The sequence below is a fragment of the Aptenodytes patagonicus genome, chromosome 10 (genome assembly GCF_965638725.1).
Source record: "Aptenodytes patagonicus chromosome 10, bAptPat1.pri.cur, whole genome shotgun sequence".
Taxonomy (NCBI): domain Eukaryota; kingdom Metazoa; phylum Chordata; class Aves; order Sphenisciformes; family Spheniscidae; genus Aptenodytes; species Aptenodytes patagonicus.
Genome location: NC_134958.1, coordinates 1825302 through 1852585, shown reverse-complemented (window position 1 = coordinate 1852585; position 27284 = coordinate 1825302). Strand labels below are relative to the sequence as shown.

Genomic DNA, 27284 nt, shown 5'->3' with positions numbered 1-27284 from the left:
CCAATAGCTTTTTAGAAATTTAAATTGGATCAGTATTTAGTCCTTTGTCTCATCATGCAATGCCCTTTGCTCTTTCACAGAGTAGCTTACTATAAAGCTAACTCTGCACTCTCAGCTCAAAAATTACAGTATCCACTTACTAATGGGACCAGACATGCATAGTTGGCAGTAGTAGCCTTCTACATGCTAATCACACTAGGGGTTTTTTTCCTGACAAATGTAAGAACATTACATCAATAAAGCTCCAGCCAAGTTAAGAATTCAAAATCCATTAGCTGCAATATTTCCTTAGGGGCCTTATTAGGTAATCTTTGAACTAATTCTGTCCCGTGTGCTTTCTGGTCCAAAACCAGCCATCACTTTAAAATTTCAGCTATTACAAAGGGTTATCGTGGTGGTTTTAATACATCCTTTTTCTCAGTAAATGTAAGTAGCTGTATTTCAGCTTGTATTTCCAAAATATCACGATCTTAGATTTGCTGTATGCTGTTAGTACTACTGAATGGAGGGGTTTTCCCACACTTTGTATATGAGATACTCAAAGCTCTCAGTCTTATTTAAAGCATTCCTTGCTGTCTTAACAGCTTCATCTTTGCTGAACAATTATTATGATCAAAAAGCTACAGGTTGCCTTTAATCCACGTATGCAGTATCTGCAGATACCATCAAAAGTTACGTATACAGATCAAAAAAGCCATGGTCCTAAGTTTGTGGATGACTAATCTTGCACAGACAAAACCTGCTAGCCATCTGTGGGAATTTTGCCTGACTAAAGTTGACAGGACTCAGCTTTTAAACAGAAACTAAGAATAGTTTTAATCTGCCTTCGCTATGACCAACTTCACTCAGTTAAGCAAGCTGCATCAATCATTGATGTAAGTGCGTGCCTGATTTCTCCCTCATCCTTTCCTCTAGGGAAAGCTGAGGCATATTTGGAAGCAATCAGGAAGAACATAGAATGGCTAAAAAACCACAACAAACAAGGTAACAAAGAAGGTATGAAGTAAAAAGCCTTGACATTGGGGTGGGCACCACATATATTACAAAGCATGTAATTTAAATTGTGTGGTATAACTTAGCATTAAGTTATAAGTTAAGTAATAGTAATGCGAAACTGTGCTTGTCTAGATTATAGTGATAATTAGTGATGTTAGAGTTAAATAATACAGGTCATGTAAAAGTTAAATCAATGAATGAAAATAGTAAACTAAGGCAAATGCACGTAAACTGGCTCACACAGCCGTTGGCCACAAAACACACAGTGACTAACCAGGTAGAAGTTAGTCATGTGCTGTCCAGATAGTCACGGTGGTCTGCGCGTCACCAGGTAACAGTATGTCAGTTTTGTCTAGTGCTTCATTTCTTAGTTCAACATACCTTTTAATTATGATTTTATACGTGAGGTAAATGTATTTTGAATGTCTGGAAGTGTCTAGAAAAGCTCCGTGCATCTGGCTAGCACTGTGTGTGCCATCACAAATAGCAGTGAGTTTTGTTTCATAACCATAAATAGTTAAGATACAAACTTATGTCACTAGCACTGTGATATATTGGATTACAGCCCAAATCAACTCTAATGACTTGTAGCTCTCACGCAAAGCTGTGTAGAAGGGGAGCAGCGACTGAAGCAGCTGCACAGGGTATGCTCACCAGCTGCCCCACCGTTTGACTCGTCCTCGGAGGCAGGGCTGTCTGAGAGCTGGAGGGAGGGAGCTAACAGCAGCAGGATTTCTAGCTTATTTTTCACGGATCTTTATTTATCCATATCATGTTTGCCCTCGAGATCTTACATAAAACCAGCCTCCTAGCCCTTCTCTCTGCCATTGCTGGGTCTCCTGCCGTCATCCGCTCTGTAAGTGAAGGTTCCTAGCCGAGAGATCCATCCCTGGGGTATGACTGGCGCCTGGCGAGAAGGTTCCTTCTTGCACCAGCCAAGCAGAGGGGGGATCTGAGATGAGATTAGCCCTGGGTAATCTAGCCACCCTCTCTGTGAGTTGAAGTGTATATGAATTACATTTCAGAGATGAGTGCATGCCTACAGCCCAACACATTCATTTTCCTATATAGAAACTCCGTAATAGGAAGGACTTTTTTTTTTTCATTTTTTCCCCTCTTAAAATCGTTTCCGCACACTGGCAGCGATGGCAGCTAGCAACAGACATACATATTTGCTCAGGAGTTTTCCTGCCAATTCTAATAATTTTTTCTGTTTATCAGTGTTATAGCAATTAGACCACAGTCATGTGTGATTATTTCTCTGTCTCACACATACTGACTGGGCAGCCCCTTGCTCCTCCTCATAGGAACCTTTCCTCCGCACTACTGCAGTCTGAAAATGGCTGTGACTGCAGATCAATAGCATTTTATCTGCCCGTGGATGCATTAAGATGTACGCTTTCTGTGTAGATGAATTCTCATTTGCACTAAAATATCTTTATTGTCCTCTGGCAATGGAAATGGGCCTTGAAGTGAGTGTAAGTTACGACAAAATTAGAATAGTGTTCTTGCTCTTCTGATACATTATCTTTATCGTGCCTTTCCATACTTTTTATTTTTGTAAAATGCTAATTCAGGTCTCCTGGGATGATGTTAAAGCAAGTGCAGTCGGGGTAAGCTTATCTAACCGTGAATGCATTGCGCTGTGTTTCTTCAGTACAAGATTAGGCGATAGTGATGTGCTCATCAGTCCTTTCTCCACTTCCAGCCAGCACCCGGGAGCTAGCAGAAAAGTGATTCACAAAGTAATTTGTGTATTAAAATGGCCAGTCTTTTCCACCCCTATTCATGGAGTGGTTTACTCACCGAATATACTTGAAGAGGTTTAGGTTTTCTTCAGGCAAATGTTTGTAGATCGTTAACTTTGTATGAATTTCAGTAGAAATTATTATTCATTCAGTGACTAATGACCCTGGAAATGTTAATTGCATTCTCCCAGTTTAAAAATATCAATTGCCTATTAAAGAGGCAAGAAAACTTGAGCGGTCTGGGTGATTTAAAGAGAAACATGTCAAAAGCCTAGATTTTGGCCTGATTGGCTTTTGTGTCCGAAGTTTGTTTTGCATACACACAATATATAGGCTCTGTGGGCCTATCCCGAGTCTCTCCCAGACCTGGCTTGATCTTTGAAACCAACGCTCTTTAAGACCAGCTCCTCTCCCGTGTCGCTCCCAGCAGTAGATGTCGGCTGCCGGGTATTCTATTGCGTTTAGTCTCCAGAGAACATAACCCTGAGTCGTTCAACTAATACACGCAAATAGCCTGTTCAGATTTTTCACAAAATACTTAGGTAGTTTATAGTTTCGTAACACTACCAGTGGCCATTTAGGAATGGAAGTAAATTCTATAATTAATTGCAATGGCAAATGGCTTGATTTGAATATGCAACTAAGACCTCACTTCATTTACTGTAGCAGTTTCACAGCTCAATGTAATGCTGCAGCTGGCGCGGTGAATATAAGCCAAAGCTGATTTTTCTAATTACTTGCCCAAATTAATAGGTTGTAAGTAAGTATTAGAAATTAACAGTTATCAATTTCTAGGAAAAAAATCAAATTAAATTGCCATGAGATATACAAATTAGCCAGAATTGGATAGTATCTTAATGGCTGTAAACTCATTCAGAATGTTTAGTAATTAAACCTTCACATCTCCACGTAATGATCTTAGGGTTGTAAATACTATTCTAGAAGAAAAATAAGCTCAGGAATTTTAATGTGAATAATGTGGATATTATATTATTTTGGTGTTTGTTGTGCCATTCATTTCCATTCCGTGGTATTTTTCACTGGAGACTCTCATTCTCTCGACATGAATGAAATCTCACAACCTTATTATTAAATTGCTAGGTACTGTTTGTCCCTATTACTCAGCTAGGATGGAGAGACAAGCAGGTTACATTCTCTTAAGTAATGCTGGTAACAGACCAGACGTGAAATCCCGGACTCAGTACAGGAAATAGAAAAATTCCTATTAACTCAGATATGGAGAGGAGTGGGGAGTTTTGAACGTCAGTTTTCTGTATTACTCACTTGAAATGGCCTTATACTGTTACAAAAATGATTGCAAGCATTAATTTGCTTCTTAATGTCTTTCTATTTCTATCCAATTTTGGTCACTCAACCATAAAAAGACGAAAGTCATTATTGTCTCTTTTGTTAAGAATGTACAGTTTGAGAGAAGGTCCTTCCACTTGTTGCTGTATGGTGATAATCATTGGAGTACATTACAAAATCAGTATTAATATATTCTGAAGGTTCTGTCTGTGGGATAAGTAATTTATACTGAAAAATTCAGGATGCGTCTGTTTTTGTGAAAGATATTAATTCCTTTAACTCAGTAGGAACCCTTAAGACGCTGACGTTTTCCAGACTACTAACTTGTGATTCTAACAAATTCAGCTTTACATTTTATGCAGTAAATTACATCACCGAAACGTGTATTGTGTTTGTGTGTGAATACACTGGATCTGTTGCCAGAGTTACGACTACACAACAGGTTACCTCTTTATGTTACCTGAAAGTAGAATTCTTTTCATGGAAAACAGTGATGTTTTCCAGCATAGGAAAAGTCTGTTTCATGTATGTGGTGTGAATCACGCTGCTCAGATGCAGCCGTCCGTGGGAGAAGGAGAACGTGTCTTTCAGCACTGTACCGCAGATTGACGTACAAAGATTGTCAAAGACTACTTTGACACTAACGCTGTCAGAAAGACTACTCACTGCCGTATTTTTCATGTCAGAATATTACGTCCTGTATCAAGGTAAATAATTGTATTATTTCAATTTATTTTCAGGAAGGTGCTTTCTTGAATTTTCACTACAGGTGTTTGGAGTAAGTGGGAATTTTACTGGGATTTCAGTAGGAAACAGTCAATTCAATATTTTCTTTTGAATCCGTGACAGTTGTGAAAATAATAGGGTTTTAACAACAGCTTTTGCACGCAGACTGGACCATCAACTCTCTGGACCGGAAAATATTCTTACTTTAGCGTTTGCCAGCAGGCAATCAGCAGCAAGAGATGATTCTTCCTCTTGAATAGTAAAAGCACCGTGACATGTAAAAAGACTTTGCGCGGGTGTTTGGGATTTTTTAAATCGTTTTCGCAGGTTGCACTTGTAGTGACTTCCCTTCATGTTGGGTAAATTGCGTTTGTTGGATAAACTTCACAATGACATTGTTTCTTAGGTGAAGCGGTACAATGGCAATGACTCATTGTGCAAATGAATTCTTATTTTTCAGACTACGATCTGTCAAAGCTGAGGGATTTCATTGATCAGCAAGCTGATGCTTATGTGGACAAGGGCATCCTGGACAAGGAAGAGGCTGATGTAATTAAACGCATATATGGCAGCCTGTAAAAAGCTCGTGGCTGCCAAACGTGTAGAAAACTCGTATAGCTTCCCCCACTCCTGGCTCAATGACTTATGATCTGTTATTTTGAGGGTATCATTAGAAATGCTCTGTTTACGTTGTACTGACAACTTTCTAGGCAGAAATGAAGAGCTGTAGTGCTCCGTACACCGACTGCATACTGTGTGTTCCTACACTCGCAAATCAACCCCGAACGCCAAATTCTGACACTGAATCTCTATTTGACAGGGTAAATATTGATGTAATGTTCTCTTCCATTTATTATTTGTATTCGGTTTCCTTCTGTAGATAAACCAGTCATTTCTGATGGAAAGTTCTTTTAATGCTACATCTTTTTGCTCTCACTCCACTAGCTTTCTATAGATGCAACTATGTAAAGGGCATTATTAGAAAATAGTTCATAGTTCTCTAAATAAAATATTTGAAAATAATTTACCTATTAAAGTTTTCATTAATCATAATATGAATTTATATCCAGAAATCTTGTTTTTAAATCCTAATGCCTTTTTCTTTTTCTTGACCCTTTTTTATTCCTTTACGTAGTATTCTGTAACCTGGACTACAGCGTCCTGAGCTAACTGATCCGTCTTTGGCACTACAGCTGCCTTTCATATTACAGAGCTGTATCCTCCCCATCGTTGCTTCATTCAGCATGTGTAAACACTCTCTTTGGTGCACCATTCGATGATTGTGCATGCATCACTAGTTGAATTCCTGATGTGAGTAGCCTGATAACGTGTAAATAGCCATTACTTTCTTTAAAGAAAAAAAAAAAGGAAAGCAACTCAAGTCATTTTGCATGGGAAGGGGAGTTTGCGAGGAGAGATGGTTTTAGGAACATGGGTCCTGCTTTTCAGAGAGACTTAAACAGCCTAGCATATCAGCATCTCCAAGTATCAAGGCTGTGGTGTGTTTACTGACTTCTGATCAGTGTTGAGCAGTATTGTTTTGGAAAACTATTTTTTGGGCATATATATGCTATCATTAGCCAAGAATTTGGTACCTCCTAGGGAATGAAAAAAGAAAACAAAAATGTTGCCCTCCTTCTTCCTCAACTGACAGTTTTCAAAGAATGGTTTATGAGATCTTTTTTATTTAAGTGAATGGATAATTTTATGTATCAAGAACTCATGAAGCAAGATAAGGTAAAGAAGTTTTTAGAAAAGTAAATTTTAAACCAAGTTCCAGAAGATGTAAGTCCTGAGACTTAGCCCCGGCGGCAGTCGTTTGTCTAAATGAACTCCAGGAAAGCCCTGTTCTCTTTACCTACAGGTTCTTCATCGATAATTGAGGTTATCCCTGCTCTGATGTTTTTTAAAAAACTCGTGATACTTCTGAGATTGATAGGGTCAAAAAATGTTAGCTGATGCAGAGGTTGGCATCTGCCGGCCAGCGAAGGCAGATGCTGACTTGCAGCGCTGCCTGCGCAGCACAACGTTCTGTAAACGTTAAACGGGCAGATCGTTTCCTTCCTTATTTTCTCAGCCCAGCTGGGAGATGAGGAGGAGGAGAAGCAATGTTTCTCAGCCAACTGAAGTCAACTTTGGAACCCCTGCAAAACATAAATTATCAACAGAACATTACTGGTAACAAATATTAAATGGCTGTGATAGCAATGAGGTGTAACAGCGTATCTATTTGAAAACTGATGGTACATAAGCCAACGAATGCTTTCTAGCAGACAAAAAGTGTGTTGCAGCCTGCTCGTAGACATCCTGATAGGGATCGTTGCATTGCAGTACCAGTCACTAGTGCTGGTATTTATTTTAAGATAAAAACCGTATCCAGAAATGTAGTCAATGTAACCTTCCCGTTTGAAAAATGGTCCCTTAGAAAGGCTGCAGAAAGCAATTAGGAAAAAAAGAATTCCTGTTACTTTGAATCAGTGTGTTTGTTCTCATCTAAACCCCCTTAGCTTTTTTATGATGATGATTTGCTAATGTTCCCAAAGAACAGAGTTTCTTCTTGTCCCTGTAGATCTCGGTTGTTTTCTGCAACGGCTTGTGACGTACTTTCTTATGTGAATGTCGCACTGGAAGAGTGTGCTTTTGGATTTATGAAAGAAACCAGGAGAGCGGTAACGAACCATAGAGCTCTACAGCTGGGGAAGTGGTAGCGATCTAGGATCTGCACTTACAAAATGAAAGGACAAACTTTCCTTCCCCAAGGGCTACTTCAAAAAAAAAAGCAAACTTTCTTCTCCCGTCAACATAATGAGTAGTACAATAATATTTTTACTTTTCACTGGAAGTTAGGTTCTTACTTTGGCCTCTCGGGAGTCTGTGCAGGAGTCTGATACTCATGGAGAGCTGTCATCATCTAGCGACCCGTGATTATGAACAGTTTGTGTCCACAAAAAGGCTAGTACAATATTTTTTAACCTCTCAGTTTTGCAAAGTTTATAACTTCAACAAAGCATAGATGACATCATTTAGAAAAAAAAAGTCCAAACAATGGGTATGACCCGATTCTAGTTCAGAGTACGCATGTTCTTGGACCTGTTCGTGCTTACCCTGCTGCTGTGCATCACTTGGGGTACATACGTAGAGCGATTAGACCAACCTGAGGGCTAGCCGAGAACAGAGCAAGCCCTCTGACGGGCAGATGAGCAATCTCAGCTGCTTTCGCCAAACTAGGTTCACCTCCCACCCTGCCCAAGCCCATTAAACTTGTCATCTGAAGGCTTCAAATACTGGTTCCATTGCTGGTCCGTCAAATGAACATCGTCCCCTTCAGAACTAGAGAGTAAAAACACAGCCAGCCGGATGAATCACCCTGCATTTCTAAAAGGCTGTTACGTACACTAAATAAAATCAAACCGAGTGACGTGAGCGTCAGCCTGCACCACAGATCAGTCCTTATTTTGAAGGGAGCACTTGGGGCACATTAGCACTGGACATCCGCTGCTAGCGTGTTTAGTACATACTTCGTAAAGCATATCCTGTCAGTGCTTTCCTTTTTCCCGGCGACAAAGGTATTTTCAACACCTCCGCATCTCTGCTTCTAAACTGACAATAATCGGTTTCTATGTTGTTTGTATCTATCTCTGCTGGACCCTTCGGAAACCCTTCACTCCCTAAATGACCCCTGAAAATGTAACAAGTACAATCGATACGGTATTCACCTTTTCAGCTTTTCTATTAGGCTCTTGTTTCTGATACTGTACTTTATTAAACACTTTACTACAAGCTACAGTAGTACCAGGCTGCTTTTGTGTGTTAAAGGCAACGCCTCTTTTCTATCCACTGCCCAGCTTTTTGAGGACGTCCTGCCCCGCGGAGCAACAGGAGTTCACCGCGATGGCTGCAGGAAGGGGGATGCCCCTCTGAGAACGTCGGACGCAACTACAGCACCTGCTGGCTGCGTGAGCTGGATTCACAGGGGTTTAGCAGCCTCCAGGCGCGTTGGAATGAGTCCCAAATGAAAACTTCCTATCGGCTGCGTCCTGCATTTCATATAGCAAGATCCTAGCCCAAGTCCTGCCCCGGTTTTGACTTTTCAAGCTTTGACTGAAGTAGCATGTAAAAACAAAACTACAGACGTGCAGGTTTCCCACCACAGAATAGCTGCAAAACATGGAATTTTACCTGCAGTTTCACTTCTGCCTGAAATTGCCCCACTCCAACCCTAAACCACACCTTGTAGGACCAGTATAAATATATAAACAAAGAGTGAAGTTACAAGTGTAGGAAGGCTAAAGGCAGAGCGAGAAGCAAAATATACAGGATAATGTATAAACAATATATAAAATACACAGGAAAAACTGTCATTTTACTGAGTAATAATACGACAATGTGGATGAAGATATGAAAACATTAGTTATTTCAGAGTCCCAAAAACCCCTTTTTTACAGAGTAGGAAAACTCCGTCTTTAATTACTCCGTGTATGTTACAGATAGACTATTTCCAGGCACCATTTTCTCTCATGTGCGCAGTTTTCCTCGGGGTTGAGCAGACCCGGGGTACATCGGGCGGCTGCTGGGAGGCATGTGCGGCCAGCCGCCCCGCTCAGGGGTGCAGCCCAGCCGCGCAGCAGCGGCGCAGGGTCACAGGACCTCACGCCAACGAAGGGGTGCGAGAAACTTGCAGAGGCACGCTAAAGCGGTTTCTAAAAATATTTCACCTGTACCTAAAAAAATGGGTGTTCGGTCCCTGTATTTGCCCCAGGGATTACGAAACACCGCATCTGTCTACCCGAAAACCAGGAACAGGCATGAATTAAACAGAACGAAACGTAACTGTTCGCCCACGTTGCAATAGGCTGCCGGGACAGAGAACCCCCTTTAATCGGAGCTCAGGCAAAAGCCAGGTTGCCCGCAGCTGCCGCCCCGCTGAGGAGACCCAGCCGCCCCCAGGGGCTCTGCCAGGGCCGAGCTGTGCCCGGGGGCTCGCCAGCCCCCAGGGCCGCCTGGGAGGCCCTGCGGCCGTAAAGAGCAGCCTCCCCCCAGGGCCGGGGGAGAGTGGTTGCTGCAGGTTTTGGTGAATAGGGCTGGGAGAGCCAGGGAAGATGGAGTGGAAGCAAAAGCGAAGGCCCCCTCTGCCCTGGTGCTGCGGAGTGTGCCCTTGGGGCGCTGTGACGAGCGTCTGCGTAGCAGGCAAGGAGTGGAGACCTGCTCTGGGGCCGCGGCCAGCAAGGCAGGGCCTCTTGCAGGCAGCCTGCGTTGCGGTTAACGGCCACGTTGGAACCCTCCCCGTGGGAAGACGCTTGTGTGGAACAGATGGGTTAGGTGTCTCTGCAGGGTTACACTCACGGTTTTGCAACGGATGCCACGTTGAGCACTGGTGCGGTGGGGTTTCCAGAGATGCTGTGGGTCGATCGGGGTGCTGCTGGCCCGAGCTGTGGGGCTGGGCTGAAATCTGCCCGTGTCTGAGGGGAAGGGCGTGCGGCGGTAGGTCTCTGCCCAACCACGTCTCCAGGCTGGCACAGCTGCTTCTTCCCTTGCACTTCTGTACGGCTTTCTCAGTCAGGAAAAGTAGATGTAAACGGTGTCACCCATCTTCCGTTGCTTGTCCTGAAGGTCCTCCAGCCCACAGGCACGGCAGCGCTCTTGGGAAGGATGGAGTGAAATGCGGCTCTGCCAGCAGCTTGGTCAGCGTCGTGTGGCTGCCAGGAGGTGTGCCCGCTGTGCAAGGAAAGCTGCGCTGCTCGCCTGCTCAGCAAAGCACCCTGGTCCTGCGTGTGCTGGATAGGTGAGGGTATTACAATAGCAGGTCTTCGGTAGAAAAGGATTAAATTTTTCTGTAGTATTATAAAATATAACTGGGCTTGAAGCTAGGGTCACCTTTGGCAGCGTAGTTTATTCTGGCTCTGGTAATGTCCTACTGAAATTAACTATCCTGTAAGGAATAGATACAAATCCCAATTTAAGAAAGATGCAAGACCTAAAACCAATTCACCGGCCTCGTCAAGAAAAATCAATGCTTCCTTCTGTTCACTCTAAGTTTTCCCTGTTATTGTTAATTTGTGTGCCACCGCAGACCTCCTCTTTAGGACCAGAGCTAGAGATGATTTGAAAGAGCCTGCCTGGTCTGAGTTCCTGCAAGCTCTAGGGAAATACCAATTCCTGTCTAGCTTTGAATTTTTATTTCTAGTTTTAGTAAATTAGTGTAACTTTCTATATTGCTTCCATCTTAACAAACTGCAGAAAGTTTTTGCTTTGCGGGAGCAATAAACTCTATAAATGAGCTGATACATAGGAAAAAGCATCTTATTGAACACTTGAGGAAAAATTGTAGGATGCTTAACAAGAATTTGCTAATACGTGAACTTCAGGGCAAAGAGGGAATGCAGGCTGCACTCGGCCTTCCCGAGCTTCAGGTGGGCTCCACGTGCAGGCTTGAGTACTGGCATCTCTTCTCAGAACAGCGAAGGCTTACCAGCGTGGCTCTTATCAATCCTAATACTGTTTCCTTGACCGCACAACTAGATCAAATAGTTCTTACAGGTCTCATTGAGGAGAGTGAGCTAGATGGTAAAGGTAAAGGACATTATTTGCCCTGAAATTAGCATTTAATAGCTCATGTAACTAGACAAAGCATTCTTCGCAAAAACCAGACTAGAACCGAGCTGACTTCATTATGAACAGACACATCGGTATTTTTGTATTTATTAAATTAAAACCACACAAAATATAACTGCACACAAGAACACACATCTGATATTCCAATGTCGTATCTCACAAAGAAAAATCTCTTGCTGTAACTCTTCGTTTTTATTAGCAGAAATCCAGTTTGCAAACAGTTGTTTAACCATAAAGGCTTTAACTAACCAAAACAAGTCGAATTCCCCTTTCTAGGAATACATCATAACCACGCACAGACACGCACACAGAGCCCGGGGCAAGTTCCACAGCCCTGAAGTAGACAAAACTTCCACAGCAAACTCACCTGTGTTTGCAGAATAAGTAAATTTCTATTATTTTCACAGTTTGTCATTTACAAGCAAACTTATGTAATATTTTTAAATACTTAAAACAAATTTCACTTTAACAAGTATTTACAAAATCTTTACTAAAGATCAACATCCTGCATAAAGGTGACCTCAAGGATATATTGTTGCTACCATGCTACAGTTTGCACAGAAGGGGTATTAAAGGCCATTGCTAGTTTTGGAAGGCTTAAACCCTTTGTTGATATAGCATAAGGACATTAGCCTACGGAAGGCAGAAGAGGTCATAATTTCAGTGCAATTACCCATTCATGACTTGTTTTAAGTACATCGAGACGATGAGTCCAAAAGACTTGGTTTTTTGAATTATTGACCATTTAGTTCTTTAAGAACTGATTTCACGGAAAGTTTTCAGGCCATCACATCTGTCTTCTACTGGTGATATGAAGAAGCTGCATAGGGACCTTCCTCATTCTCCTCCTCTCTAAAAAGAAAATGATCATAATCATCAGATCAGGCACACGCCATGTCTCAACAGTAAAACTGCAATGCAAATGCTGATAAAGTTTTCCTAATGGATCAAAATAGCTAAGACTGGCATTGCCTAACAGGAATACTACCTGCAGTACGTTACTGTTCATTATACATCTCTGGAGTTCTCGTTATGTGGTTTCAAGAACAGAACGCTGTGTAAGTTCAACAACATCAGAACGTATTTCGAGTTTAATGAACTATTCCTGACACTACAGTGCCAAATCAATAAGAAATACTGCAAAGGACAAACAAGTGGAAGGCATGCTGGAGTTCCAGGACCGTTGCTTTCAACTCCTTCTTTTAAAAAAGCAAGCTTAGTCGTAGGTTTGTTTCAGCCTTTTGAAAAGGCAGGGGGTGCAGATGGACCAAATGAGGCGAGAACAGGAGCAGTCCATCATAGCTGTAGCTGGATCTGTGTCTTGACGCTGCAAGGATACTCCTTGAGGTGTACTTCGGGTGCATCAATCAGCATTGAGACTGATCACTTGGATTTTCTTAGGAGAAAATGGCTGCCCACAAGTGCTGTTGTTATTGCAATGACTGGATAAACTGAAGTAGTGTTGCTATTAAAAAATCCTCCGGAAAAATCAGTCTGCCTACTCTTTGCTTGACAATATTGCCTTTATAAAAAAAGGGGTTACGTAAACCTGTTGCAGTGCAGCATCCAGTACTAATTCAAGCATCCAGTACTAATTCAAGCATGCTAAGTTCTCCAAAGATCATTGTTTTCTACTACTGCAGCTTCAAAATTATGTTCCTGAGAGCTTATTCTTAAAGCTGCTTCCAATGTTAGTGTTTTGGTGAGAACAGAGACTTAACAGTTGCTACACTCTGAGCTTCAAAGGATTTCCAGTTATTTTTAATACTGTATGTGCCTCCATACAAAGGTACAGTTATTCCAATAGTCTAATAGTGGTATAAGGTAAAAACTATGTATTTCAATACTATTCCAAACCCCAATCATGCAGACTTTTCCCTGCTAACTTCTAAACATGATTATTTATCTATAATTTAAATTTCATGTAACCCCCCCAGAACAGAATCAGAGGAAAGAACCCTACAAACTAACCAAGCAGCTGAGTAACTTGCACTCATTTTCCCAGCCCTTCCCTGTTCTTGGGTAGTCCAGCAAAATTATCTCCTTAAGCCAAAGACGTGATATTGCTTTTGCCTTGAAACAATCTTGTCAAAAAAATGAAACCTCAAAAAAACAGGTTTTGGATGAAACTGGTAGTTATTGCAGGGACGTGTGGTTACAGTAGTACTGAAAACAGCTTTTAGCCTTTCTTACAAGTACTACATCTATTTACATTAGTGATGCTACAGACCCAGTGCCAAGCATGATTCTTAAGATACGGATGATCTGTGCATATTTAAGTAGTGTCTTTCCTTAGATCATCAATCCTGCATTGCAAAACTGCCACAGAATACTATAATTTGCAGATGCTGTTCCTAATACCTGGCATGACAGTAAAGTAAGGGAGCAAACAATTCACGTTTAGTTGAATAAGCACTAGAGCACTTTTGATCTATAGTCTCAAGACAATACATTTTAAAACTTTTTTCAGAATTGAAACCTATCAACATACCAAGCTTGTAAGATTGGACTGCAGGACTGTAAAATTCAACCATAACTACTTGGCTGAAGCTAAGTATTTCAAAAAGTATATTCTGAAGCTCTGATATATGCCCTTCTGGGGCAATGGGTTTCTAGCCACATATGCCCAGAACACAGCTGCAAATAGCAATCTCCTGCTAGTTTGTGAGGATGGAGGAGAACTTCTGTTTTCAGAGCTTAGACTGTCCGGTAGGGGAGAAGCTTACTTTCTATGCTGTACTCTGAAAACTACTTTGTACTTCTTAGTTTTGTTATGTTTCCCCTTTTAGGAGAATAAAACGCGGCAGAGTTACAGCAAAAAGACCTTCCTTCTAATCAGAGGCTGTCAGAATTGGCCTTTCACTCTTTTTTCTTGAAAGCCTTAATATAGGAATGACATCCATCATGACATGGCAACAGCCAACCACCAGACTGAAATTAGCTGCGGTTGATTATGGTGGATAGTAGGGGTGAATATGGAAAATGGAAGAGTTGCAATAGTGATGTTGTATCAGCAGATCTTCGGACATCAAAGTAACAAAACAGCTAGTCTAAGCTGTTCGTCTCCAATTCCCTTGCGAAATACGCATTTGGGCTATGGGCTCTTACGTGGCAGTTGTCAGCAGAGGGCAGAAGACTGGCACTTGAGTCACAGCCAGCTTTGAGGGGTTTCTGTTCGTGGCAGGGACGTAAGAGCCACGTAGTAGGTCATTACGCTTGAACCTAAGCAAAGCAGTGACTGCCTGTAATGTGCAAAACAAATTTCTGACCACGGCTGAGGCATGCTGTAGCTGGCAGTAAGGGCTGGCAAGAACAGCTCCTAAACCTTCTGTCCCAGGCTGCGGTACTAGGCTATGTGATAAGGTCTACAACACATTACTCCAAACCAAGGTAACGGCCAGGAAATGTTACTAATGTAGATCTTCAGAAGTGTACGTAGCAAGTACAAGTCTGTTCTGATGGCTTAAAAACAAGCCAAGGTTTATACAAAACAAAATTACACAGTAGTAGCTCCAGCCCGTGGCCCACAAGCAACACGACAGTGCGTGTATGTTTAATGACCAAACAATTTTCTTCACTTTCAAGATGCTTAAAATAGCAAAGTGGTAAGTCAGTGCAACATTCTCCTTCCGGCAAAGGGAAAGGAACAGCACAGCATTACAATGCTTCGTAGTGCTGTCTCTTCCCGTTTGCTGTTGCCACTTTGCCCAGCAGGTTACAGGAGCTGAAAGACATCTACTGCAAGCTATCATATGCATCAGGCCTCAATAAAAAATGCTAATAACCACTTCTGTAAGACCAAGCACACCTGAGTGTGAACAAGTAAACGCGAATCCGATGCTTGGATGCTTCTAGAATCCACAATTAAACCAGGCAGCAGTCTGAGTTAATAGCTTTTGGAAGTCTGAAAACAGGATTCTCCACAGGCAGCCTCCTTTATTGAGGTATCTGTTTTCTTAGCTGACAGCCAATGATGGTGAGCAATTATTGGGCAAATTAACTCAATTAGTTATCAGTTTCAAATGCTTCAACACCCTACTCTGTCCTAGGTTCAGGTCGAGGCAACTGAGCAGATGACAATATATGGCTTAGTGGTGGACTTGGCAGTGTTAGGTTTACGGTTGGTAAACTGATGATCTTAAAGGCCTTTTCCAACCTAAATGATTCTATGGTTCTGTTCCAGTGCTGCACACCAGTTAATTATATTGGCTCGTATAAGCAACAATGATTAGAGTGGCTCTATTCAATTACAAGGTTTTCAAAGTGAGTCACTAAAAGGCAAATGCAGAAAGATGTGACCTGTCCCAGAAGCACAGTGTATGGCCCTAGTGTTCTAGCCTACCTTCCCACAGTACCACCCTAAAATATTAAGGACTCTATAAAGACCTTGCATTAGACCTCTGGTGTTCAACTGTCTGATACAAAAAGCATCACTAAACTTAATTTCCATTTCGGCATCCTGAAACGTGCATAACAGCATTTTGGGCAAGATGAAGCACTACTGTATTTTCTCAAACTATTACAAGTTGCTTTTCTTCCATGTGTGGATAAAACTAATACTGGGTATTCTTCCCTAACATGCAAAAATGTGAGTTAGCGACATATGCTGCAAACAACTATACTAATACTTTCGCGTTCCTTTTGGCCTATTATAAAAATATTGCTCAAAAAGAAAAACAGGTCTTATTGCCTTAAGCTGCTCACCTAGAGCTGCATCCTGGGTAAATATGCCTGACTGGGGGACTCATTAACCAATGATGTCTTCCTCAGTGAAACTCTCTAGTAAAAGTAGTATTACATGCAGATCTAGCCATATGCTTACATAAACTCTAATAGTGAAAGGCAGCCGGCACAAACCGAGTGGATCACATTCTATAATCTAATGCTCATCTACTTGCATGGCTATTAAAGTTTAATAACTAGTCTAAATCTGCACCTATGTGCTCAATTTTTCTACCTAACAACAAGAGGCTTTAGCTGGGAAGAAGCTGGCTTTAGAGATTAATATACTTTATTCCTTTGAGAGCACTTAAAGGGGTGACTTCAAGAGTTACAATTAAACACTGTAATTCACCTTAAGCTGTCTTTGTAGCACAAGGCAGTTTCTGACTATGAAACTGCCTGTACAGTTTGATCAGAATCAGTGCATGTATATGCACGCATTCTTGGCAACTTTAAGGGAGACCAAAGTAAAGAGCAACTTAAGAGATGTCGTGATTCTCTCCATCTGTCAAATCAGGCTCACGGGTATGGTGAGAAGTTATGACTCTTCAAGTTCTGGAACTGATAGTCTGCTTCTGCTTGCAGTTTTCTTAGTTCCAATGTCCCTTTTGGTGGTAGTAGATGTAACTCTAGGTGCTCCTTTCTTACTCTCAAACAGGCACTTAAGTAAACTGCAGTGCTGGTGCATGTCACTCTAAACAGGCCTTGACAAGGCAATCTGAATACAGAAGGCCAGAGTAGCTGGAAACAGCGCTCTTAATTTCATAAATAGCTTTCACTCTAAAATTGAAAATTTGCATATTCATGAGGCTGGTTTACTATCATGATGGCTGTCCAATTTTCAGGGCCTCCTGCTCCAAGCAAGGGACAAGAAAGGTATAGGCAGGAGGGAGAACAGGTGCCTCCTGGGGAGCTGCTGGAGCTGAGTAAGGAATGTTGCCACCTTCCAGTGCGGGCCCAGAAATACCATTGATGGTACGTAGCTGAGAAGTATCTCCAGGGCTTTCGGCAACAGTCTCCCTCTACTCCTGCTCTCTGCAAGGAGTAAACATTCACTTTGGTCCTCTGGCACTTCCTCTCAGGCTGTAAAGGGGTGAACACAGTTGGAGAAGATAAGGCAAGGACGGCTTTCGTGAGCCATGGCTGAAAGCCAGAGGTGGTGGGGTGGAAGGTGACATTATGAAGACTTTATCAGACATATAGGAAGCTTTTCTCTTCAGAAGCTTTAGATAACATCCTGCTCAGCAGATAGCCTGCAGCTCTGTACTTCATGCTTTCTGTAGCATCATGACCAATAAAAATCTGTGCTCCATGCATAATTAACAAAATTACCCTCTAAATCTGAACAGGAGGTGGGAAAGTTACTCATCCTCCTGTATCCATTATTCCTTGTGAGGAAATTTGGTACCAGGCCCTCATTTCCCAAGTTGTAACTTAAGCAATATAGGAAATGGATATTAGTAGTAGCAGTGTACTATTTGTGCAGTGTCACTCTCACTGTACTGGCTCTGCTCACAGTGCAGCAAGGTCTAAGTGAATTTCCTTCTGTAAATTAGCATGTTATTTTGTTGAAAGGATGTTAAAATAATTGTCTTCCTCTTGCAGGGACTGTGGTTTCCTGTCACCCAGCTTAACTGCTGGGTCAACACCTACTCTAATCTGTCTTAGATACATATGTCTAATGATCTGAGAGTCAGCAGCGGCACATTTTGATAGATGCTACGTGGTTTCAAATATAACAATGCAAGTGAATGAGTTTGAAGAGAGAAGGATCTGAGTTCCAACAGCTGTTTTTTCTCTTTCATGTAATCAATTCAAAAGAAAATAATGGACAAGTGTGTTAACAAGATGTGAAAGCGTTCCGGCCTTCCCTGAGACTGTAACTCTGAACCAGTGTCCTTCTGGCAACGGAGAGTTGTATGTGGAGTGCAATAGGTAATGAATTACCTTAAGCTGTCTTATGGGCTATCTCTCCAAATGAGGCTTGTCCAATTGCTAAATGCAATATACTGCTCCCCCTCAAATTTTTGTCTATTGAACAAAGATTTTAAGTTGCTGAAACAATCCCTTAACTTATTGAAGAAATGATGGGACTCATGCTCAATAGATTTGGATTTCTTAACATGGAAAGTATATTGCTTGCACCCAAAATCAGAGTATGTGAAGTGAGCCAGGATGATGGAAGAAGTTTTGCATTAAACAAATTTGCCAAAGCAAAGTATGTATCTGCAGGCATAACCTCTCTCCAGCTCTCTGGTAAGAGAAGCGATACCAGTCCCCTGCAGCCATACCTTTTGTTGTCATGAGAAAGGCCACCTCGGCATCACCCACTGAGGCAATTTCTGCAGAGAATAAACAGGCCAGACAACCAGCCCAAGAGACTGCTTGTGAACAAGCTGAGGAAGCTTCGTCCCGAGGACATGGGAAAACAAACACTACTGAAGTCCATTCTTGCTCTAAGTCTTTCTGTACTCTCCATGGGATGCCTACATATGTGAGGGGATAATCACTGTGGCAGAGGTCAAAAGGTACTGCTTTTTCTAGGAGTAAAGTGTGTGGGAGCTCCTGGCTGCAGAAGAAATCTGAAGAAAAGACAGAAGTCTACGTAGGTGGATCCACAACGGGAGGGACTGCATAGGGAAAGGAGATTAGATAGCTTAACTGAAACTGCAACATGGAGAATATTTACACAATTATGAGGCAATTTGGGACAGAAGAAAAACACAATCATGCCTTGCTGTACACAGTCAGCTTCCTCATAGGCCTTGGCTTAGTACTCTACTGAAAACTATGGGTTTGCTTAAATAGTTGCCCACTTACATAGCAAGACATCTTGGAGAATACTGGCCTTCTAGCTTTCATGGAATATTACTGCTATTCTACAAACAACGTATTGTGAGGCACCCTTTATCACTGCCGTATCAAGGCATCTGCTAACGGTGTGCTCTGAATGTATCTGGTGCATGATAATAGCATAGACTTACTGTTGACAAATTAAAACTACAGCTGCTGTCTGAGATACCACACAAAGAGGGTTAGGCTTAGACTAAAAAGCCTTCAGGATGAGATTAAGACGCTTAATACTAAAAAAGGCATTTACCTGACATTGTCATCTTTTAGTTTTCTGGCTGCTTGTTTGGATAACTTAATCTGCAAGTCCAATCTCTGTAGGAAATCTCTGGCAGATAGTTCTTCTGGTGCAGTGGGCTGATTGTCAGGCTCTTGAGGACTGGGAGAAGAACTGCTTTCTTCCTGAACTGTCACTAGTCCTTCATCACAAGAAGGGGAGCTGTCAACAGTTTCATTCTCGGGAGACTCCAGTGAATTAAGTCCATTGAACAGTAATGGTTTCTCTGATATAACAGGAATATTCAGGGTTTTCCTCAGAAATATACAGTCATTAGTGAACAGTTTATTTGCCCTCTTTATTTGTTCCATCTGAAAAAGATAAGAAAAATGTAAGTTATTAGGTTTTGGCAAAGTATAAAGTACTAACTTTAAGTAGTACAGTAATCTTTAGTTACAATAAATCTATACCTCCTTTGCAGCTGCAATGACTTCAGGTAAGGATTTTTTTGCATTCAAACTGATTTCAGAGTGTATGTTCTGTCTTAGCCTTGTTAACTCAACACCCGAGCTTCTTCCTTTTATGCAGACTTGACTCCAAAATATTGGTCTTTCTAAAGTCTTGCACTACCTAAAGAGGCTTTTCTTGAACAGTCTTCCAATCTCTCTACAGGCTCACATGAACAACTTGCCAAAGAATAAATATCCTATCGCAAAAGTGCTGCTAATTTGGATTTATATTAGAGTAAGGCTCAGAACTGCTAGCAGCTGCTGTAGGTGAACTCTCTGGTAAAAAGCATGCGTAATACAAAGAGGGGTGATAAAGTTACCTTGAGCATTCTAGGACATGCTAGTTATGAACAGTGAGCACCAAAAGTCTTTGAAGAGCAGTATATGCCTCATACATAGTATTTTCCCCCCTAGCTGATGTAAAATTCAGACTTCAGATGAAGTCCTGATTTTCAGTGAGAAGTCAGGCAGTGAAAAGAATGGGGGACTCTTAAACACTCTGTAATGCAGCTGCATAGACTAGTGGCTGCATTTGTCCAGTAAACTGAACTTACAGCTTGATCAACAGTAACCTCATGTATGTAATAATGCAGGGTAACAGCTACCACATAACTGTTAAATACTTTTTATGCAACTTTTACCCAAAGTACTTCTTACAACCTACTCATCAGTACAGATGATCTCATGACAGAAGCAAGAAGACTACTCCATCTTTCTCAGCATACTAATGCATAAAGCCCCACTTGTTCTATACTTAACCTGAGAAGCTATCATAAATTCCATTGCTTTACAGGTGAAGAAAAGCTCCCAGTAAATGTTTATACTATCTCCCTACTACTACGAATGTTGTTTAAGTTCTTATTCATCAAAATTTCCCTTCCAAGTCAGTAACAGTTAAACTATCTTCCTATCTCTCAATTGCAAGTTTAAAAAGGCACAGAAATCAGTATTCATGATTATGTGACTGTAAGCTTTAGTTATAACTTGAACTCATGATTTCATTAGGAAAAGTCCTAAGTGAAAGAAAGAAAAATGACCATTCTGGTCCCCTGGTGACTGCAATAAGCAGAAATTCCTAATCACTACAGTACTGCAATGATAAATGCACTCTAAATAAAACCTGCTTGAAAACAAGTATAAAGAGAACTGAAAACACCTCTTGCCTGCATTAAAAGTGTTACTGATTTCTATTAAACTAAATAGAGCTAAACTGAGTAAGAATAAAAACTTTAAGTCTTGTAATAATAGGAGTCTTACTGCTAGTATAATCACCCAGAAAAAGCTAGACACTCTAAGCACTAGCCACTCACTACTTCAAAGTCTGAAGTATCTTCAGTTCAGCACTCAGATGATGAAAAAATTGCTCTACCATCTTATGCTTGCCAGTCTTAAACTCTTTAAACTTTGCTCTGACGCTATTTGGAGTCCTTCCCAATTGCAAAAGAAAAGACCATTGTTAACAGATAATAACTGGGTTAACATGCCTGTGCATTTCTCACACTGAACATACTAGCAGGGGAAGCTGTCTAAAACCAAGGGAAAACCACAGAGATGTTAGTCTGTCTTCTCTGTGTAGATGTGAGACTGTGGCCACTTGCAGAAGTGGAACAAACTCCTGCACGCAATGTAGACCTGAACTGTGTGGTAAGAGTATCTGCTGCAATGCCATTATAGATCTGGTGTCATGTATGGATGCATTTGCTTGGGTCCTGGAAGCCTGATGAAATCTTTCTCCGTAAAAATAAATAGGAGATTCTCTCTAGAAAGGCTAGGTGTCTGGGAGAGTGAGAGTAGTGAAAACGGTGCAGTAAAGTCGGCAGTAAGTTATTTCTATCCATTAAATATACAAAAATGGTATTCTCTACTTAAAGACAACCCCAACCTGTTGCTGCAGATGGCTAAGTGATGGAATGATTAGATTTAATAATCACTTTCAAAAGCTGAATAACTAATATCCAGTGTCAGATAGTAAGCCACTACTTCAAGCAAGAGAAGCTCATTACTCTTCCAGTTCCTGAAGCCTGGAAACTATTTTTAGTTACACAGTATGCGGTGTATCTCTAAGTTCTCTCCCAAGCTGAGTACCATCTGAAGGGCATAAAGGAAGCTTCACTTGACTTAGTAATGAGACCTATAACGGCCATCAGATGCTAGTTTAAATGTCAATTGTAAAAATATCTAAAAGTTGTCTTGTGTTGATGGGTATCAAAAAAATGTTTAAAATGCTAGCTGGAGCTTTTCTCTAAAAATACAACACACAAGCTGAAAACTGAGATCTCTACTACAGGGGAGTTGGAAGGTGATGCTTCAATAGCTGATAAATAATGCACCGTACTGCTGTTCTCTCTCTTACTTCACTGTAACTCTACCTCTGGTTATTTCTTCCTAAAATACCATTTAAATAACATCTTGTGGCATTTGGAAGACTGTGCACCTCTGCACTGAGTAACAACGATATGGGAAATACTTGGTTCTAAAAAGAACATCCCTCAGCCTTGAGCAGGTTACTTGATATGTGTAATATATACTGCTCCTACAACTCAGTATGACTCCATACGTTCATAGGTATATGGAGAACAGGATTTAACACTAGTTTTCTTAGTGCTACGAAAAATGAACTAATTTCTGTTAGCTACGGACCTATAATAGTGAAAGCACGTGCTAAAGCCTTTGCTCTTAATACTTTAACTGAAGCTGCACTAATGCATAAACCGGTGCTGAACTAACCCATCACAACTGCTTCTACTGACAATGAAACAAACAGTCCTCTTCCTTCTCCCCTCAAAAGGGATACCTTTGTATGATGGAAAACAGCGCTCCAACTGAACCATAAATATGATACTAAAGATTAATTGCCGGTGTTAATTTACCCAATGGTGTTCAAAGGAAGATCTAATGAACACAAGCCATACAAGATTAATAGACGGTATCTGGGGGAGAGGGGCGAAGGGCAGAGGATGAGGCCAAACAAAGCACATTGATATCTCTCTCTCTCCCCTCCCCCCAACATTTTCATCCATCTTAAACTGCCTATGCTATGTCATGCCAAGGCAGGCACTGGACAGGATGCCTCTTGCTGCAAAGTAACTCCCAGTGAGGAAAACCACAAGGGGAAACTTCTAAAAAACAGTAATACTGGAGGCAATGGCCGCCATAGATAATTCTGATGTTCCCACTACAGCAGCTCTCACTGCCAGCCAAGTATACAGGATGCAGGAAGCAAACGTAATGACTCTTCAGAGGAAGTCAGTCCTTGTCATTGCGTGAAGACGTAAGATTCTTCATTTTGCTAAAAGCAAACATGTTTGCATACATTCCTATCCTGGGCTGAAACCCATTAAAGCAGAAACACAATGGCTGATTTCAGCTAACTTGTCGTTGCTCTCAGGGACATTTCATGTCAGTTTAACCTTTCTCAATCGAAGTCTATAATGATGCAGCTCTGGTTTCTTAAGCAGAATACTAGCAACATTAAATCAAATAACAGATGAGATGTTTAAAAAAACCCAGCATTTATATTTTAAATGCATCATTAGCACAGCAAAAGCTTATTAAACTCATGCTATGAACAAAGTTTATGGTTCATAAGTTAAACCTATTTTTTCAGACTGTACAGGTCTGATCCACAACTTCACTTTAGCTGAAAGGAAGTTGTAAAGTGCATAGAAATGCCTTTTCTCTAGAAAACTACTATTTTAGTAACCTGTTTATATTTTTTCACTTATTGCAGTGAGCAAATACACTTCTGAATGAAGAACATAGCTAAATCATTTTGGCCAGAGACTTTATCCATTATGGAAAACGCTGTCAAAAATAAATAAAAAAAAAATCAACCCAACCCAGTGAGCAGCTAGGTCACTTTGCTTTGCACCCACATTGAGCAAAACTTTGTTTTAATGTGGACCAATGTAAATCCAAAATGCCATTAGTCCTGTTGTCAACAAGATTTGGTAAAAAGTGGCTTAATCTTTCTTAAGGGAAGAGAAACAGACTTTTAACCCTTTTCATAACAAAGGCTGAATGCTGTTGAAGTTGCTGGAAGGCTTTAGCAGATCTTTCAGAACCAGAGAAGGAAAGGAAACCCATTCCAGTCAGAACCTATCAATTTGGGACTGCATTGTACCTCTTCCAGAAAGAGCCCAACTGGAAGGTGCTCTTTGCAGCTGGTGTGAAAGCGACATTGACTGTGTGCTAATACCACGCTGTTAGCTATGCTCATCAGCTGCTTGGCCCCAAGCAATGTCGCATGTTGGGACTACCGAAGCTGCACATAGATACGTCAGTTGGTAGCTCAGGGGGCCCCAAATAAGCTGGAACGAAGGCAGGGTAGGTGAGCTCTGCCCTCTGGGAAATGGCAGCGTGTTAGGGCCTGCTGGTAGACCCTGTTGGACTCTGCATATCTTGGGCTGGCACAACCCTTTCAACGTCTTCCACAGAAGTAAGCTTTCTTCTCTATAGGAAGAGAGCAGAAAAGCAGCAACACTTTCAAATCAGCTGTAAATCACCTCTAGGTGACAACGGAAGAATTTTTAGCCCTGAAACTACTGGAAGAAATTCTTTCTTCTTGTCAGAGCCTATGTGTCAACCTCAAAATAATTATTCTTTTCAAGGTAAGTTTAATTACACGGGTTTTTTTTTAAATCTGAAGCGAGCGTAGTGGTGAACTGTCACGTGAGCACAGGTTTACTCTGCGGGAGGAAGCGCATCTCCCTTCGAAGAGGCCACCGGCCGGTTCCGCAGCCCCAGCGCTTGTCAGCCCGTGCTGGAGAAGGGCCTGTGCCCTGTCCCGGGCAGCGCGAGCTTCAGCCACTTACCACCAGAACGGGCCGCCGACCCCTCCAAGCAGGTCCTAAGATTCAGATGTCGGCATTTTAAATACTGAAACTAAAGCCAGCGCCGTATCCGCGGTACGAACCGAATCTCCTGCCCACTACGGGTGGGCAATGCCCTACGGGACAGCTTCATCCCGTCATCTCTCCGCTGTTTTTCCACGTCCAGCGCATCTTCCCCTTTCGGCTCCCTGACCTTCCGGGCCTAACAACCGCGCGCCGCCGTTAGGGAGCCAACGGCCGCTATCGGCCCCGCCGCCCCCGGGGCCGAGCCCCTCCCCGGCTCGCCCCGCCGCCCTTCTGGCTCCCCGGGCCGGCAGGCCGCCCCGGCGGCGCTCGCCTTACCGTGACGCCGTACTTGAGGGCGATGCCCTGCAGCGTGTCCCCGGCGCTGAGCCGGTGCTCCACGTAGCGCTCGGCCAGCGGCGCCGCCACGCTCGCCGTGCTGCCGTACGAGCGGGCCTTGGTGCGGGCCAGCCGCTGCGACAGCTCGGCCTCCGACTCCGGCCCGCCCGGCGGCTCCTCCCGCAGCGACTCGGCCATGCTCCCGCCGCGCCTCAGCGACCGCGGCTCCGCGCCGGCTCCGCAGCCGCCCTCCCGGGCATGGCGCACCCGCCCCCGCCCCCTCAGGCACCGCCCGTCCGGCAACGGCGGCGGCAACGGCAACGGCTGCGGCTCGGCTGGGGCGGGCCCGCCGCGCATGCGCCGCCGCCGGCAGCGGGAGAGGCCGCATGCGCGGGGGGGGCAGCGCGCATGCCCGCTGGCGGCCTGCCGCCGCGGCTGCGCAATGCAGCGAGCCTGCGCGCCTGGAGGGGCGCCGGGAGCGAAGCGGCGCCGGCGGGCCCGAGCGGGCTTTGAAGGCGTGTGGCTGCTGCTCGGGCTGATAAAGAGTCCACCTTCTCCCAGAAAAAGTTACCAAGCGAAGGTGTTCTCTCTCCCCGCGCCCCTCGCTCTGTGAGGTGGCCTACCTGCAGGCCGTGGGCCTCTGCTTCCCCCAAACCACCCCCGCCTCGACCGTGCGCCTGGCGCCCCGAGGCCCTCGCGGCGGGGTTGAGAGGACAGAGCCGGGGGGAGACCCTAAACACCCGAGTCTCGCCTGTCCGTGGGGCTTTACTGGTCACTTGCCAAGAGAAAGGGATACGTTTCTTCGTGCCGGGTCCGGAAATCTGTATCGCTCCAGTAGAGACTTGTGATTTCTCTCACCAGTTAGAAAGGAGCAAGCACGGAGTACTGGTGGCTGTTGAGACATCAGCCCGTTTGTCAGCTGGGAGCCTTGGCGATGCACGCTTTGTCACCGAGACCGAGAAGCAGAGAGTTTAAAAGAAAAAAGTGCACAAACATAAAAGTGTAGCAATTATGCCAGATTTATTGGAATAACAGTAAGTAAGTGGGAAATTCCTTTGAGGAAAAACTAGTAGATGTCACGACTAATAACTTAGGGTTTAGAATATCCATGCTACTTTAAAATGAATGTCATAACAGAGTGTTTTAGGTGAGTGCTTACCAAGAAACCTGTGTATAGGCTTTCTTTGAAAGCTGAACCATTATCACTTAACTGGGGCTTTGTAACAAAAACTGTTAGATATATACGGTGCACACGTGTGCATCCTGTACAGGCAGAACGTGTACCAAAGCACCACGAAGTGTCCGGGGCAGCCTGCTCTAGGTGGCTGTGCCTGAGCAGGGGTCTTGGACAAGATGCCCTTCAGAAGTCACTTCCAACCTCAACCACGCTGCGATTCTGGGAGGTGGTGTACGTGTAATGAACACCTAGTTTGGTATAATTCTATTTTTTTTCTGAGAAGGTGTAGAAAGATAGACCTCTGGCTGAAACTTAAGCAAGACATGCAAGAGATCTTAATTGGTTTATGTGGTAACCTTGGCATTCCTCAGCCCATAGTCGCATAATTATTTGGAAAAACAAAATGCATCACCTGACATAATACCTAGTTGTGGTTTTTAGGTTAGTTATGTTCAGTGGGAGGATCATGGAGTGTCTCCAAGGAATACAGTACACAAATCAAGGCAGATGCGACAAAGGTTGTTAATTTGGCTACAAGTTTCCAGACATAGGTTAGGAAAATGTAAAAGGTGCCCTGCAAGATGCACGAGTTGCTGATAAGGAATGACACATCAGCACCCCATCATCACATGAGAGAAGTCAATGTGACAATCCTAGAGTGTCCCAACAGAGGAACTGGAGGCAATGAGCAGATAGATCAGAACAGTACAAGAGATTATATAAATTGATGGCAAGAAAAGGTTCACTTTAATTATTCTGTAGTTCTACAGTATATTTGGGAAGTTGGAGGCTCCCCTGGGGATGTCCAACTGAGGTTATACCAGCTGTAGAAAGATAGCATCAAACTGTGACATCTCTGCGCTTTGAATTCCTTGTGAAACTCCTCGATCTGCTGGGCTGCATCAGCAATTCAGCCGTGACCCACCCAGCAAAAGAGCTGAACTGCAGGTCAGCATTTATTAAAAATGTCTACTGTGCGTGCAGTGTGGAGTCATGGCTCAGCTTCAGCCTCTTAAGGCTGATCAATGGACATTGCAGACATCTGGATGCCTGCCTAGAGCTGGAATTACTCAGACTAGTTACTTCAGCTAAAGTGGCTTTTAGTGAAGGGGAGCTGCAGTTCAACAAAATGGAAGCGTTGTTGAACGTTACTGATATGATGAGCTGAACATGCAGTATCAATTAGTTTGAAAATGTGTTTGACAGTAGTTTGGCAGCACTAATATTAGACAGTATTATTCCTTC

At 42.8% G+C, this 27284-nt stretch overlaps 2 protein-coding genes across 3 annotated transcripts in view; one reads left to right on the top strand and one right to left on the bottom strand.

The window, feature by feature from the left end:
• The window catches only part of SCG3 (secretogranin III), a 29629-nt gene extending 21065 nt beyond the window's left edge, over nt 1-8564 (top strand). Inside the window, exons 11-12 of one of the 2 annotated variants that reach the window (XM_076347771.1) lie at nt 916-984; nt 5239-8564. In XM_076347771.1, the coding sequence (XP_076203886.1) occupies nt 916-984; nt 5239-5357 (188 nt within the window). In that variant the 3' untranslated portion in view covers nt 5358-8564. Of the gene's footprint in view, nt 1-915; nt 997-5238 lie in introns of both variants that reach the window. The other variant, XM_076347770.1, reaches the window with a different exon arrangement.
• Nucleotides 8565-11463: 2899 nt separating this feature from the next.
• LYSMD2 (LysM domain containing 2) lies at nt 11464-25219 on the bottom strand. The gene is given in 5 exon segments (XM_076347769.1): nt 11464-12242; nt 19213-19550; nt 24863-25129; nt 25131-25201; nt 25204-25219. Coding segments are annotated over 5 exon segments (744 nt in total). The 3' UTR covers nt 11464-12190.
• Between the last annotated feature and the right edge of the window lie 2065 nt (nt 25220-27284).